This window comes from Lentinula edodes, assembly GCF_021015755.1.
Source record: "Lentinula edodes strain Le(Bin) 0899 ss11 chromosome Unknown C8R40scaffold_47, whole genome shotgun sequence".
Taxonomy (NCBI): domain Eukaryota; kingdom Fungi; phylum Basidiomycota; class Agaricomycetes; order Agaricales; family Omphalotaceae; genus Lentinula; species Lentinula edodes.
In genome coordinates this window covers 178645-194121 of record NW_025764353.1, presented here as the reverse complement: position 1 = coordinate 194121, position 15477 = coordinate 178645, and the positions used below count along the sequence as shown (strand labels likewise).

General features: G+C 45.3%; 6 protein-coding genes and 3 non-coding genes across 9 annotated transcripts; 4 read left to right on the top strand and 5 right to left on the bottom strand.

Annotated features, from left to right (window-relative positions):
- Nucleotides 1-512: 512 nt before the first annotated feature.
- On the bottom strand, nucleotides 513-602 carry C8R40DRAFT_t242. The gene has a single exon. It is a non-coding gene; the product is annotated as a tRNA-Ser (tRNA).
- A 402-nt stretch (nucleotides 603-1004) lies between these two features.
- Nucleotides 1005-2455, bottom strand: C8R40DRAFT_659704 (uncharacterized protein). Its single transcript, XM_046235802.1, has 11 exons — nucleotides 2366-2455; nucleotides 2195-2312; nucleotides 2106-2139; nucleotides 1994-2000; nucleotides 1912-1936; nucleotides 1829-1859; nucleotides 1697-1776; nucleotides 1600-1628; nucleotides 1444-1535; nucleotides 1282-1375; nucleotides 1005-1229 (listed from the first exon to the last, which is right to left on the bottom strand). Exons 1-10 carry the CDS (start codon nucleotides 2389-2391, stop codon nucleotides 1308-1310), a joined length of 510 nt encoding a protein of 169 aa, XP_046081294.1. The 5' UTR covers nucleotides 2392-2455; the 3' UTR covers nucleotides 1005-1229; nucleotides 1282-1307.
- A 100-nt stretch (nucleotides 2456-2555) lies between these two features.
- Nucleotides 2556-3462, top strand: C8R40DRAFT_1073461 (uncharacterized protein; the record flags this gene model as incomplete). The annotated part of the gene is made up of 3 exons (XM_046226572.1): nucleotides 2556-2870; nucleotides 2940-3157; nucleotides 3210-3462. The coding sequence occupies 3 exons, from the start codon at nucleotides 2556-2558 to the stop codon at nucleotides 3460-3462; spliced, it is 786 nt and encodes a 261-aa protein (XP_046081293.1).
- Nucleotides 3463-5388: 1926 nt separating this feature from the next.
- On the top strand, nucleotides 5389-6341 carry C8R40DRAFT_1163247 (cyclophilin; the record flags this gene model as incomplete). The annotated part of the gene is made up of 6 exons (XM_046230347.1): nucleotides 5389-5445; nucleotides 5611-5766; nucleotides 5821-5888; nucleotides 5938-6034; nucleotides 6121-6150; nucleotides 6210-6341. The coding sequence occupies 6 exons, from the start codon at nucleotides 5389-5391 to the stop codon at nucleotides 6339-6341; spliced, it is 540 nt and encodes a 179-aa protein (XP_046081292.1).
- Nucleotides 6342-8002: 1661 nt separating this feature from the next.
- On the bottom strand, nucleotides 8003-8336 carry C8R40DRAFT_1057447 (mitochondrial ATP synthase epsilon chain-domain-containing protein; the record flags this gene model as incomplete). The annotated part of the gene is made up of 2 exons (XM_046225150.1): nucleotides 8003-8249; nucleotides 8305-8336. The coding sequence occupies 2 exons, from the start codon at nucleotides 8334-8336 to the stop codon at nucleotides 8003-8005; spliced, it is 279 nt and encodes a 92-aa protein (XP_046081291.1).
- Nucleotides 8337-9444: 1108 nt separating this feature from the next.
- On the top strand, nucleotides 9445-9539 carry C8R40DRAFT_t248. Its single transcript has one exon. It is a non-coding gene; the product is annotated as a tRNA-Ser (tRNA).
- A 216-nt stretch (nucleotides 9540-9755) lies between these two features.
- Nucleotides 9756-9863, top strand: C8R40DRAFT_t249. Its single transcript has one exon. It is a non-coding gene; the product is annotated as a tRNA-Leu (tRNA).
- Nucleotides 9864-10460: 597 nt separating this feature from the next.
- Nucleotides 10461-11780, bottom strand: C8R40DRAFT_1073459 (NADP-dependent oxidoreductase domain-containing protein; the record flags this gene model as incomplete). The annotated part of the gene is made up of 6 exons (XM_046226571.1): nucleotides 10461-10494; nucleotides 10560-10921; nucleotides 10961-11371; nucleotides 11431-11565; nucleotides 11624-11659; nucleotides 11718-11780. The coding sequence occupies 6 exons, from the start codon at nucleotides 11778-11780 to the stop codon at nucleotides 10461-10463; spliced, it is 1041 nt and encodes a 346-aa protein (XP_046081290.1).
- Nucleotides 11781-12034: 254 nt separating this feature from the next.
- Nucleotides 12035-15225, bottom strand: C8R40DRAFT_1175892 (uncharacterized protein; the record flags this gene model as incomplete). The annotated part of the gene is made up of 2 exons (XM_046232406.1): nucleotides 12035-14905; nucleotides 14956-15225. The coding sequence occupies 2 exons, from the start codon at nucleotides 15223-15225 to the stop codon at nucleotides 12035-12037; spliced, it is 3141 nt and encodes a 1046-aa protein (XP_046081289.1).
- Nucleotides 15226-15477: the final 252 nt, after the last annotated feature.

Below are 15477 nucleotides of genomic sequence, written 5' to 3'. Positions count from 1 at the left end.
TCTCATGTTGCGGATCGCGGTGGCCCTTACCACATGATCATCTAGGTCCATTCAAGATAATGAAAAACAGAGGTACCGGGGCTTATATGATCTGTACTCACTTGACCCAGTGTAATTAGAGCCGACGCCCCAGATTACAGAACAATGACATTTTCTCGGTAGGTTGGAGAAAAGATTTACAAACAATTCTTGGTTATACCGCCCGTGCATGTTCAACTCCAGTAGTTTAGATCTCATCACGATAACGAGCTTGAAGCAATGTTGACGAAGAGAATATCGTACTTGAAGAAATAATGACAAGGGACTCTGCTGGGACTCTACAGGACATCGTTCTTGAAATTCAACTGTTGCCAAGCGCTTATATCAGGCCTCTTCTGATCTCATGATTAGCTTAAAAAAACTTGGAAATACTGGCTGAGCAGATAAAACCTGAGGCCCGCATCATGTCAATAGGATCGAGATGAAAATGACTAGAGGTAAAAATAGGGTACAAGTTCCAAAAACAAAAGAATCGCTGGAAGCAGGATTTGAACCTACGCACTCAGAGAGTAATAGATATTGACAATTCAAATCTATCGCCTTAACGACTCGGCCATTCCAGCTTGATTCGTCTTGGCGTCACTCACTGCATCATACCAATTTAGTCTGTTAAGAGTAGAGGCCAATGTGTTGCACTATACATACAGTGATGATTAGATGGTTTATCTCACCAGCAAGGATGATTGGGCTACCCAAATACCACAATTCGAATTAAGTAGACCGCCAACTTATATGGCAAGGATAGCAACTCTAAAATAACTTCCCTGACCGCGTGCGGCGTACCAGGGGCCTACCCCTTGTATCGAGAGTCTACTATAGTTGTATAGGATGAAATTTAGCGAGCTGTCATTTGTTCCTATGTGCATATATCATTCCGTGTTTGGGAGCGAAATCCGAAGGTTGGCTTGTGTAGTACTTGGCAACGCATGGTAATCTGGTGGCTACATGACAGAAGACTGAATAGGTATATTGCGGTCACTGAGCCCAGGCGATAGGAATGCATAGTAAACCAGAGTTATTCGATAAGTTTCGTGGCCACGGAATATTATGGTTAAGTACTGCGAAGAGATTTCGGAAGCAACTCGGATGTCAAATGCAGTCAATCGGACAAGAAAGGGACGTCAAATGGTTCACGAATAATCCACCATTAGTTTTGTGACTCTGCGCTCGTCTGTCAGACGGATAATAGTCTATATATCAACTTGAGATTTTCTATACTTATAAATCAGGTTATACTTATACTGGCATTGACCACATTCGCGACAACGTTATGGTAAATTCTCGGATTGCTCCTGCAGTCGCCTTTGTTCCGCATTGAAGAACGAAAGATAGGTGTCTGTTATGAATGGATAGGGTGAATAATTTTAATCGTGTCATTTGTGTTAATAGACAACGTCGACGTACTCCAACATAACGCAACGGTGCTGAAGAATAATATGCGCATCGATACCGGAACAAAAGCAAAATTGACGATTTGCGCAGGTATAAAAAGACACCTATATGTTAAGTTTGGACTGAGCGAACAAGCGTTTCCTGGGCAACGACCCACGAAAGACTCACCAACCGCGCGTCAATGTTGGGACGTAGGACTACCGTCACAAGATAGACGACTTAGTCCTGGGTCTTGAAGTATGATAAACACGAATAGAGTACGAACATTTTTTATCCTTGGAATAGCTTCGTCGGGACGGCCTTCTAAAATACTCATCGAACCAAAGAACATGGGCACTGTAATGACTGCAGAAGCTCTATGAGGATTGCGGTCAAACACAGAGATCATGTAACTCACAAGGTGCCGCAACTAGCTGGTCCAGGGTTACCTTGAATCAAATGAGCAGATCCGAATATGATGAGGATGAGTGACCAGCATACTTTGTAAACAACAGCACGAAAAGGACTGTCGAAATGCCTGTGGTTAATGAACTGGTGCCACTTCGTTAAAACAGGTCCAAACAAGCACGCTATATGCATGGTAGAATCAAAGAGATGTCAGCCACGAGTACATCGAATCGGCGACTAAATCAGATTTATTCAATGCTTGTGAACAAGCGATGAATTTGGCGCACCCCCGTAGAAAACAAATCGTGCGGTCCTGATAAGCTGTGTACATCTTCTGGTAAGCCCCAGCCACACGATTAAGACAAATGTTACTCACATCGTGATTCCGAAGACCTCTCCTATCAACCAGTTGCTGAGCTATAACATCTCCGGCACCAAAAATAACAGCAGAGGTAGCACTTTGAGTAGCCATTGGACGTCTTGCGAATGCAGCACTATTCAAATGAATGTTTGCATCTTCTCGGTACAGAGGAGTCTCGATGTGTACCTGTAGAGGCCAAGTATTGATGACATTTGTTCGAAGCTAAGCAAAAGAAAAACCAAACATTTTGAGCTAGCATAATTACCTCGGGGCTACGCACGGACCACCGAGGCAGCGAGGCGAGTCGCGCACGTGCAACTCCCGTGCTTCTCAATTTCAAACCGTCTCCAGCACCTTAACATCGTCTCCCTACATCATGTCTGAGCCGCTCAGCCTCGCATCTACACCCATGGTCGCGTCACTACCAGCAAAATGCAACCTGTGCCGCGCCAATGCAGATCCCTTCTATAAAACATGTACAGCCTGTCGGCGGAAGAGAACCGCGTACCACAAACAGAGGAACGAGAGAGTCAAAATGACCCAAATACTTGCTGTGAAAAAAGGAGACGCGCCGACCGGAAAGAATGTCGCTGGGCTCCAGGCGCCGGAGCTCAAGTGGAAGAGTATCGGTGATGCGAACTCAACTATGGAAAGAAGAAAAAAGCGAGTCAAGTATTCCAATATTAAGGAGGTATCTTGCTTCTCCTAGCCTGCGACGCACACATATTCTGACTTTGCGCTCGTACTCCTTTGTATATAGGCACGCAAACAAATAATGGGTCGCGATCCGATGGTTTTTGGAACCGAATTTCAGACAGCGGCAGAGATGTATAAGCGACTGAAAAGCCTCCTTCGCAAGAATGCACGTCTCAACTACCAGGCTTGCCACTCTATCGTCGCTGATCCCGAGTGCAGTCATGGAAAACGCGCTACGTTGGTTGCTCGTGACATTCAAAAAGCCGCTGATGTCTCTTTCAAGTACGTGCAGTTTGTCAATGAAGTTGTAACACTTAAACTCACTCTGTTTCAGCCACAAAGTCACCATTACTGCTCCTCTACAATCTCGAACTTTCTACACCTTGCGGTTTCGCTGCACCTGTGCATATTGTAGCCCCGCGCAACGGGATGAATTGCCTGTTATGAATCAAGTCAATGTTTCTGGAGGTGACACGATGGAAAACCTTCCTTCCTGCCAAGGTGAAGTGGAAGTCACAGTTATGGAAGATCTTAGGCACCCTTTGGGAATAGTCGGCCAACAAATTAGAATCCAAATCCGTCACTGAACTATATCGACGATATCTAACCTACTTATCCTGCGACGCTATTCAAGACACGTTTTTCATGCCAACATAGATGTTTTATCGAATCATGGCTAGCAGACTACGGTATGAACATTATGGACTCAACTTCCGAAGTATATACATTGACGATAGGAAGCTTAAACTATCCTCCCAATCTTCAATGGAGGATATTCCATACCGAGCGTATTCGTAAAACGATTCCGGATGTTGTTCGACTGAAATGTTTCAAAAGTCACATAGTATAATCTAGATTCCAATAATATCCTCTCAAGCTCTCGGTCCATACTATTCATGGTTGTTGTCGAACGTGCAGTTCCTCAAGGTAGAGATGCTGCTCCGATTCCCGACAAGAACCTGGATATTCCCGGTTCGAGGATAACGAAGTTTGTCTTCTCGTCTCATGAGCGAAGTATTGTCAAACGGGAAAGCTCACGAATGTTCATATGTATCGAAGTCGACATCCTACCGTATCGGAGGTGCGACTTGATATCTAGCATTTCTTGGTGTGGACTGGATGGAGGTCAGCGAAAATACCAAAATACCAGGTAGATGTTCACGCTACCAGAGCCAATGGGTAAATGACCACCAATTTTCTATCTAATGAGTGATGAATATCTCTCTACGGCTGTATTTTCTTCGAAAGAGATGGAACATGAATGCATGACGACTCGGTGATATATGCGTGTGTAGTCGACGTCATAGTCGACTCGGAGCAGAATAATTATTCCATCCGACATATCACAGACAATCAAGTATGACGAGGTGCCACTAACGCTCAATGCAAACTGGGAGAACCAAGAACGACAACACTTAACAAGAGCCGTCCGTGTAAATATCTATTCATGAATACATAAGAACCGTTAGCGAAAGTCTAACCAGGTGAAAGTGGGAATACACCGTAGATAATGTACGCCCGGGTGTGAGGTTCATGTAGTATGTACGACAGGGGAAGGATAATTCCGTCAAGACTCGCTACAGAGAAAATTTTCAAATCAAAAAGAAGACCCGACTAAATGAAATCAAACCAGGATTTCTGCACGTCCACTCCTGTCCACTCCCGCATGAGCCCCCAAAGGCGATCACAGCTCGACAAATGATATTTGGGGATGTATATGGGGCAATGACGGAGAAACGCCTTGTATGCAGTATCACGCTTCAAGTTCAATGATTACCATTATAGTTAGAGGGGAAACTTGTGCCTCAAACTATATCCACATCAGAGCACATCAGAGCACATCTGCCTACATATGCACACGACGATTCTATAAAGGAAATTGCCAGAGAAATTCCAGAGAATCTAATAGAATACCTTGGCCTTCATCGGTTCAGTTGATAGCTACATACGGTATTTCCCGAGTCGTAAGTGTCCTCTGTTGACGTGACGAAGGCACTGACTAACTTCTAGAAGAATTAGCATGAGAACGATCGTCAGGCTCCTGTCTGACTTTAGAATCTAGAAAAGATGAGTCCCATCCCATTTGTGAATGAACAAGAAGAAAAAGGTATACAGTTTGCATACTGTCGGATTTCTTGTGAATATGAAAGGCATATGGTGCGAAGACTAGCCGGAACATTTCGTAGATTAGCGACAGAAAAAAAGCATAAATGTAAGTCTTGACCGCTCGAAGGGGGGGTGTGTAGAGCCATTGTATAAGTCGTCGCAGTCAATTTTGATCCTCGAAGCGGTGCTAATAAGATATCGTGAGTATAAAAACTCCCCGTTGAATTTAAGACACTTCACCTTCTCTCTCTTTCCAGAGCAGTTGATATACTGGTAAATTAGTAGTAGTCACGGTAAAAGTAAAAAGGTAAGCCACAACGATCCCATACTGCTGATAACCACGTGAAGTGCTCTGAACTTGCTTTACCCGCACCACTTCCACTTCACTGCGACCTATGGAACTTCTAATGGCTGACAAAGTACCCATTTGCCTGCTTCGGGTGAAAGCTGACTGTTCAAGGAATGTAAGCCGACCATTCTTTCAATCTCTGCATTCATTTCTCGACTCATCATCCTACTACCGTGATATTTCAAACTATAATGCAACAGGGCGAACGTTTTTGTGAGTGGCCAGGCAGTCCCCGTGCGCTCTTGAAGCATATTCGAAAGATTGATAGATTTCTTGACAGTTCGATATTTCAATCCAAGGCCAGCCTGCTGGACGTATAGTCTTCGAACTATACGACGACATCGTGCCCCGGACAGCCAAGAACTTCCGCGAGTTGGCGACTAGTCAACATGGATTCGGTTACGCGGGCAGCACCTTTCATCGCATCATCCCCAAAGTATTTTTATTCCCGTAGGCCAGCTTTCTTCATTTGACTCACAGTCTCTGTCAGTTCATGATACAGGGCGGCGATTTCACAGCGCATAATGGGACCGGCGGCTACTCGATTTATGGACGCGGGTGGTTTGCTGGTACGCATTGTTTCTTTGTAGTGCTCGTTATTGATGAGGGACTTTCACCCTTCAGACGAAAACTTCCGATGCTCTCACTCAGAGTCTGGTCTTCTTTCGATGGCTAACTCTGGGCCTAATACAAATGGATCACAGGTTTGCCTTATATTTCCCGGATACTCGTATCACTGCCTAGCTCATTGGGAAATTTCATTTTACTCCGCTTCTCGAACCGTCGACAGTTTTTCATTACCACAGTCGCAACGAGATGGGTAAGTGCCTCCACGATTCCAGAATAAAATAAGAGATCAATGAAATGTTATCTATTTAGTTGGATGGGCGCCATGTCGTGTTTGGGGAAGTTGTTGAGGGTATGGATATCGTCAAGTTGATTGAATTGCAAGGCTCAAGCAGTGGCCATCCGGTTCGTCGGGTCACGATAACTCAGTGTGGAACCATTTAGACATTAGAAAGTCGCTCAAAAGTTTTGCCTAGTCGTAAAGGATACTTACTATATCATATTCTGAAAGGCTCGAGATCTTGAATCTACGTTATGCACATTTCCTATCATTTTTCTTGTAAACAGGTTGCAGTACACCAGACAATACTTTCTTGGAATTCACTGTGTAGGAGATAATCAGTTGCCTGCAAATCGTATGTGCACTTTCGCGGGTTGCCACTAAACTCCGACATTAGTGCTTAAAATTAGCATAGATCAGCATAGAGAAACACGATCGAAGTACATATATTTATACAAATACTTCGCTGCATACATCATCATCCTATACTGAAGAAGGACTAATATTCAAATCATTCGATAAGTGTCATTCAGGAGGGTAATCTTGAGCCTGGAAGGTGGCTCAAGGGTACGCGCATCCCCGAGTTGCACTTCTCATCAGGAGATCCGTAAAAGTGAATCCTTTGGATTACTTTCTATTCTTCCATTTCTAAAATATGACTTTTAATGACCTTGCATCGGCAAGAGGCAATTGCCCTCAATTGCCTCGGTAAGTCTTGGTCTCATTCATCCCGAACAATGAAAAAATACAGTCGTGGTATGTTTCTTATGTTTCTGCCACGCCACAGAAGCGACGCCACTGCACAGTCGCGGTTAAATCGCTATTTTCAGGTATCGCCTGGACATTGGTCGATTAATCGATCCAGAATCGATCTGTCGGGGATCCTGAGAATCCATTGATCAGGGCCGGTAAAAGGGTTATACGCATCGTGAAAGAATCAGGCAGCTTTTAGGGTGAAGCCATGGAGGAGCCACGGTCAAGCAGGCGTCATGAATAAAATATACACTAGAATCGTGCAGCTTGTATTCATGATCTCCTAGACTAACCATGGCTGAACGTTTGAAATGGACATCAAGATTTGCGTCAACTCCTACTATAGATGACGATATAAGACTATCATTGTCAAGTGCACCTACATTCGGAAACCTAATGACGGCGAGAGTAGTTATGCCAGTTATGACAGCAGTCTAACTATCTTCAACTTATACTTTTCAGTTTTCATGGGCAGACTTCGGTTCTATTACTCGATATACGTACTCCAACCCTACTGCAGATATCAATTATTAGATTTGACTCTCAAGAATTGAGGGACCACCGACCAGAGGAGGAGCACGCGTCGGCTAGAAAGTGTTTTGTTCAAAGCATACAGACAGAGACCCTACGATATAGAGGGCGTCAATGGATTTTTCTAGTGGTTGCCAGTGTATCGCGTATCGAGACCCAGTACTATTGGACGGTAATTGAGAGCCAACAGCTTGGATTATATGTTTGCGGAGTTAGTGTATCTTGAGGCCGATGTCATAGTACGGCCTCTTTTCTATATCCCTGCTGGAGGTTCGCAACCGCCGAATTCGGAAGCGCATTCAAATGTCACTGAGGAAAGTCGTTCTGACGCAAAGGCTTTGGAGAAGGAATATGAACCAACATTCTTGGTAATGGCCACGTAGATTTCATGGGCCAACGGTATTGGTATGCAAAGAGAACATTTTTATCGCCTGCTTCCTCAATACATATACACCTTCCATAAGGCCGGCCTATGATATGAAAGAAACCATGGTTCGAGAATCTTCCGCGAGCTGCAAGGGCGACAATATACTAGCCTTCATCATACAGCGGCGGTCTTATTTTTCGGGTCTGACTCTTGCGTCGGGTCGAGAGTTACCTGTGAACAGTCAACACTCGTAGAGACGTATCGACAATGAGAAGTCAGCCGCACCTGTTCACCACCTTTTCCGTTCTCCCAGACCTGGTATCTCAGAGCAGTAAGGCCTCTTTTCTCCGCCGCCAGCCGCTGAGTTTCCTTCAGTGATTTACGCACTGCACCAGCAGTGATCTGGCTGTATTTGTTGAAGCTGAAGAAGAAGAAATTCAGCAGAAAAACTTTGGCACGGTTTGAATAGAGCATACGTGAAAGTACTTCTCCAGGTAGCAGCGCTCATTGCTTTAGACGACAATGGTGAAAGTAGAAGACAAGGAACGTAGCGCCCGTTGGCGCTAAAACCGAGCTAATATATAATTCCGAATCTAACCATTCCGGATACAGGCCACCTGCAATTGCAGCCACAATCAATATTTGCAGATAACCTGGTCCAAAAGTTTGCCTATTTTCATAATCTCACCAATGACAATCCTCCGCTACACTTCGAGGCTTATGTTTTCTTGGTTGATTTGAGTTAACGGGAAGGTCTTCGGGTTTTTTCGAGTCTTTCATGAAAGTTCATGAAAGACTAAAAGGTGTCTTTTTCAAAATATCCGATGCAGACGACTACTAAACCATCGAATTCCAGATACTTGTGGACCACTACATAGGAGGTTCTCTCTTGGAGTTCATGGCGGAGAGATTACTGAAAATCCTCGGTAACGCCGAAGGAAATTTGGAATATAGACGTTCCTGCTTCACTTGTGTTCATCCCAGCTCCAAACAATCGATGTCGAGATAGTGAAATTGGATAACTCTAAACTTCTTTAGACACACATTCCTGGCACCATATGCTACCCATCACATTGACCCACTACCTACCGATATGGCTATCCTCACAACGGGTCAAATCAAGATTGGGAGGTCCTTATAGACAGAAATTCACATAGTTGGTTTATTTTGAAGGTGAGGGTTGTGTCCAGATGTCTTCGAAGACATCTTCCCTTATCTTTTCTATAGCCTTGACACTATTATTGGCCTCTTCATCCCCGAGATCGATCTGATCCTCACTCTTGACCATACAGATAGTGGGTTTCAAGGCATCGAGGAGGGAACTGTCGGAAAAATCTTTTGTTCAGGGGATTGTGAGTCAACTTCTCCCGAAGTCCTCGAGAGTTAAAGGCCTAAGGAACGGCTCAACCTTGAACCAACACTGCGGCTTTACTAGTCTCAGGCTTGCTGTCTTGCTGACACCGATATGACATCGGTACTTTGGGCTACTACCCAAGGGACTAAGAGAAATTTACGATACCTAAGGATATGCCTTGAGGCTAATCGAGATCATGGTACAGACTCCACTTAATTAGTTCGGTTTGCTCAGTTATATCCTGCAAAAGGTCAACTGCGAAGGCGCTATAGCCAAGTGGTTACGGCGACAGATTAGAATCTAGGTGACTCTATCTGTTCCTCTTTGAGGGCGCAGGTTCAAATCCTGCTGGCGTCGCTATTCGAAATGAAGGTTATTTTTGGTGGTCTTATCGGGGTGACCGCCATCGTACGAGTCATTCAATGATTTCAATCACACCTTGTTGAACTGCAACCTACTCTTCATGTTACTTCTCTCAGCTTCGACTTCTGTTTATGCATCTTTAATCTGTTGTTCCCTGTTGTTCCCTTTGCATTAACTCGTTAGATTGTTTATGGAAGTTTTACTGAATGTGGTGAGATGGCCGAGCGGTCTAAGGCGCCAGACTAAGGAGATCAACATACTTGGTGTGTATTATAATCTGGTCACATTGTGGCGTGGGTTCGAATCCCACTCTCATCATAATTTTTCCATCCTCTTCTCTTCTCAAACACTCTTTGACATTTTTGAGCCTCAATATGATAACTAATCATCCGCCTTCATCTGTGGAAAAACATTGAAGATAGCACCTACTAATGCTCCATCCTTTGCCGTATATCCTTCCATAGACATTGCAACTCACTGCAATTATATAGGATGCCGATGTACTAGAAGGATGGATATCTTGAGTGAAATCTGTCAGTATGACATTCGTCGTAATTCGGCAGTCTCGAATGAAGTCACACATATTGAATTTTAATAAAACAGCGATGGTACCATTAGTTGATTTGCGAATCAAATCTCATATTCCAAAGTCATACTCGGAGTGCTTGTTGGAAATCTATGACAATCCTTTGTCAGGCGGCCGTTTACCACTTGCTTTGTAGGTGGTTCTGTCACCATAACTAACAACAAACGCTCTATGCCTTTAGACTCAATTAAAGACTTTTCTAGCATATTCACCAAGTCGTTGAGTCTCCTTAGCCTTTGGTCGGCGTTTAATAGTACAAAAACTTTTTTAGTTCAAACGACATTTTATTGACTATTGATCTGAGAGGGACTTTCCATAAGTTTCTTTAATTACTGATGTCCTCGAACTGGTTTCGGTGTGTATCTACAGTGTACAGAAAAGAACATAAGTATTTGAACAGGGTAAACTTCTTAGTTGAAAGCACTCACAATTCTTCGAGATATCTAGTATCTTCTTCAGTGAGTGTTAATCCATTTACAATGTTATCCTCGACGCGCTGTACACTAGACATCCCTACGATCGGACTGGAAACTTTCATTTTAACCCATGTCAAGGCGACCTGGGTCATTGTCCAACCCTTCCTTTTCGCAAGCTCTTCCACACGTCCAATGATAAGTTTATCGACGTCGGAGAGTTGTGAAGGTGGGTGATCTTTGCGAGATTCAGCGCGGTCAGTGGTGTTAGCATCTACAGGCCGACAAAGACTGCCTGCCGCAACGGGTGCCCAAGGAATCAAGCCTATGCCATTGTATTTGCAGTAGGCATTCATTTCTCGCTCCTGGGTAAAGGTCTGGGGTTTTTGATGGGTTTATCAAGAAAAGAAGCTCACCTCTTCTCGGTAAAGCAATGAATATTCATTCTGCATGCTTACAAACTTTGTCCAACCGTGTTTCTCCGCGACTTCGTTCATACGCGCAAATTGCCAGCACCTCATGGAGCTGGCGCCGATATATCTAACCTTCCCACTTTGGACCAAATCATGCAACGCCTTCATTGTCTCCTCCACCGGAACCATTTGATCGAAGCGGTGAATTTGCAGAAGATCAATGTAGGGCGTCTTCAAGCGTCGCAATGAAGCATCAACTGCATTAAAGATAGCTGCACGGGACAAGCCTGATTGATTCACGTATTCCTGCTGATTCTTCAGTTCGGGTTTCAAAAATGTTTGAAGACCTGGGGTGGAGCCAACGAGAGCGTAACATTTGGTAAGAATAATGATTTGATTACGAGGGATGTTGAACTACATCGAAGACATGAAGGTAAGTCAACATAGAAAATGTGTCCCGTTAGGCTACAAACCTGTTCAATGAATTTCGCAATGATTTTTTCAGACTCGCCATTCGAGTAGACATTTGCAGTATCAATTGTGTTGATACCACGATCCCAAGCCGCCTTCAAAATGGGGAGTGATTGTTCCTCATCAAGCACCCACGGCTAGGAAAAGAGAGCAACATGAATGCCATCAATCCATATAGGTAACGTCTTCACGCACCAGCCATTCTGGAGATCCATAGCTCATTGCACCTACCTATGCAGTTCAATTTTTTCAGTATTACAAGTATGAAAAGAGAGCAGAAGCAGCTGACGATGGGCACAGATACCCTCAAACCAGAGTTTCCTAACTGGCGGTATTCGACAAGGTTGGCCATGAGGGAATGCGGGTTGCAGCACAATTATTTGACCTTTATAAGCAGCTCACAATTAGGCAGCACGGAACTTGCACGGAGGAGTTCTGTGGTCTGAGGTCAGAGCACTTGCGAGAATCGGATCTCGAATGGTCCTGAATGTGTTGGTATAGATAGATAGTATAGAATCTTCGCGTCTTCGATAATTTTTCTCACTCGTCGTCATGATCAGTGCTATATAGTCGTCGTACTTAATTCAGCGTCCAAGGAAAGAGACTCTACATAATCGTGCACCAGTTCCCACCTTCCTCCTGACGAGTCCTACGTTGTGTTGCCTCCAGATCTCGGACTCGTTGTTCCTGCTGCTGTCTTCGCTGCTCGTGCATCAAAGCGATCCTTCTTTGTGCTTCTTGTACAAGTCTGTCGTTCCTTCCTGTATCAATATGATAGAGGGGTTGGGGAGGCTCCTGTGCAATTCGACGAGCAGTAGTGGCAAGGTTGTTCCAGACTTGCAGCTCACGAGCCTGTGCATCATAGTCTAAGTTCTGAATCAATCCATCTCCATCTCCATATCCACCGTGAGCATTCGTCATATGGGCATATATGGTGCCTGCATCGAATATACCCATGCAACGCCAGCAGACGTGCGCTCCACATCTACACGAAATGTGATTACAGCCATCCGTCTTTTCTATCCAGACGGAACATCTCGGACACTTCTTGACGCCAGTCATTCCAGCCCACCGAGCATTTAGCTCTTCATTGTTCTCTTGATCATTCCGTGAACGTTGTCTTTCGTCGCAGGACATGCCTTTATGGCCTTCGTGGCATCTAGTACATATTTCGGCGAGACACGATGGACAGCAAACATGTGATTCGGACAAGCCACTATCCGCACATCGGTAAAGCTGTTCGCAATCCGGAGTTGGACAATATTTGAACACTTCCGGGTTCTTCTCAATGTGTTGCATAAACGCAGCTTCGAGGAGGGTATCAAATTGGACTTCGGTGAGAAACTTCTGGATCACCGGCAACGCGATTGGCTTCTTGCACTGAGCCTCGTCGCCAAGACAGACAATTGGAAAGTTCTTGACATCAGCAGTGAGGAAGTGGTGCAAACAAGCATTGCAGTACTCGTGCCCGCATCCAAGCTGAACGGGAACCGACACTTCATCCAAACAAATCGGACAAGACGAGCCTCCTTCATTTTTAGATGGCTGGACCTTTCGATGCGACTGCTCAATGAGAGTGTGAAGTGCACGTTGAGCATCTTCGCCTCCTCGAATAGTGATGCGGGGTAAACCAGAGATATTCAGGGACACACTATCATTTCCAAACCTTTCCTTCAAGGAAGTCATCCCTTCCTGTGCAAAGAACCGCACGCTATCGCGATTCAACGTCACGGTATACTCCAAACCTGCAAGTCGATCAATTTCTCGTAATATCGCCTCTCGAGCCTTCTCTATGGCCGGTTGTTCACCATAAGCCTTAACAACCCTCAGTCTCCAGTCTGGAACAACTACCACCCCAGTAAGGGATAGAAGAGAACGGAGAAACGATCGACCAGAGTCAGTGCAGAATGATCTGTGCCAGATACCTAGTTTCTCTCCCGCTGCGAGATTCTCGATGCGGACTTTGAGCATCCCAAGTGCTTTTGCGTCGGCTCCTTCTACCTGGACAAAAACTTTTTCCTTGTCCGGCTTCTCGTTTATACGCATCCTAAGATCCTTTTTGCCTCCGGCGTCAGATAGAAATGACTTCCAGCGAGTGAGTTGAGCTTGATATTGGCGGAAGGGAATGGTGATCTCATATTGGATAGGGTCGGGAAGCCACAGACGGAAGAAGGCATTGCCAATCCATGAAAACTTCTGACTCTTCAGAAGGTCATGTATTTGTTTAGCAGACTCCCATTTGTCGAAACGGGCATAGACTGTATGTTCAACAGCAATAGCAGTGGTATGAATTTGTGATCGCCCCTCGTCAAATTCGGGCGGCTCGATGGATCTGACACTACAAAGCCATCGAATATGTTCCTTCAGCTGCGGTCTAACGTTATCTTCGGCGTAACCTAAAGACTGGCCAGATATTCTTCGGACAGTTATCCCGTCAAAGAAATTTCTGACACTGCCGTCTGTCAATTCGAAGGGTAGGTCACTAATAAGGATTTGGTCTGGGGTAATGTCCCCATGTCGGTTCGTATTGTTCTCGACTTTAATCTTCCGACCAAAAGCCAGTGTCCCGTTAAAACGTCTCCTCTGGTCCTCGGCGGTAATTTGAGATAAATATGTAACAACGTATCGAGAGGATGGATCTTTCCAAGAGATTTTCAAAGAAAAAGTGCCGGAATTACGGGTGTGCATGCCGCCCATTCCCCCGTTCTGATTGAGGTCAAGCTTCAGTGACTGCCCTTTGAAGATAACACCGTCCAGCCTGCGAACCAGATCTTTGGCATTATCGACGTCAGCTACTACGACTGCTTCCTGTAACTGGTTCCACCGTTTTAAACTAACGACGTAGAACTTCTGCCTAGCGTCCACTCCCATATCACCTAGGTTCGTCTGTAAGAAGTCCCGGAACGGGACCGCCTGTACTCCAAGCGGGATATCCCTAATCCTCACCCGGCAAGTCTGAAAGCCAGGGACGATCCACACGATTTGGGCACCAGCACCAAAAGTGGCGATGGTAGAGCCGAAGGTATTACGCTGGATGGTGACCAATGCATCGGAACGATGTTTTTCAGCGAGTAGAGCTTGTTCACGGATCTTGAATTTCTCTAGAGCAAGAGCTTCTTCCTCTGCCCTATGTTTCGCTTCAAGCTCCGCTTCCTTCTTCTTCTGCGCAGCCTCTTGACGCTGCCGTGCCAGCTCCAGCTTTTTTCCTCTTTCCTGGTCCGCCTTGCGTTTTCTCTCTCTAGCGCGCTCCTGCTCCTGCTTCGCAATCACTTTTGCTCGATGATTTATCGAACCTTTGTTTTGTGGCGCGCTGATTGTAGTCATATCCGCAGTAGATTGTGACACAAGATTGCTTCGTACGGCCTCTGCGGGGTCATGGCTATATCGGCATTGGTCTCCTTTTGTGCAAGAACCCTTCCTCCACGCAAAACACGGTTTAACTTGGAGCTGTACTTTACTTTCGCTCGGGGTCTGGATCTGCGATTTTTGAGCTCTCGATTACTTTGCTCAAAATGAAATGTGCATACCTTTGCATTGCTTGCCGCCAATGAAGCTGAATTGGAACGACTAACGGCCGTGGCTATCGCCGCTACAGCGTCGTGACGCCACCTACACTGATCGCCGTAACGACATTGGCCTCGAGCAAAAAACGGGCAGAATTGTCCTGAACCGGATTTAAATCTCGAGCCACCAAGGCCAGGCTCTGTGGCGAGAACATTGTGAGTATCATCGCGTCCAGTGGTGGATTCCGTATCACGACCTGGGCGACGGCGAGTTGAGATTGGACTCGTCGACATGGGGGTAAACAGGAGAGCAGTAAACAATCTCATTCACCAAAGGGTTTGGCCGTGCGGCGTCAGAAGTCTGCCTCGTGTATCAGACGCGACTATAAGGTTTGCTCAAGGCCTAAAGGTCGTTGGATAAGATGGTGGTAACTGAGATGAGAGCTCACTTTGATAGGATCGGATGTGTATTTTTATGACAATTCGATGAACAGTGTAAATTGTTCAATGAGACGAATACCGCGTTGTCCGATGGTAAGCCTCAGG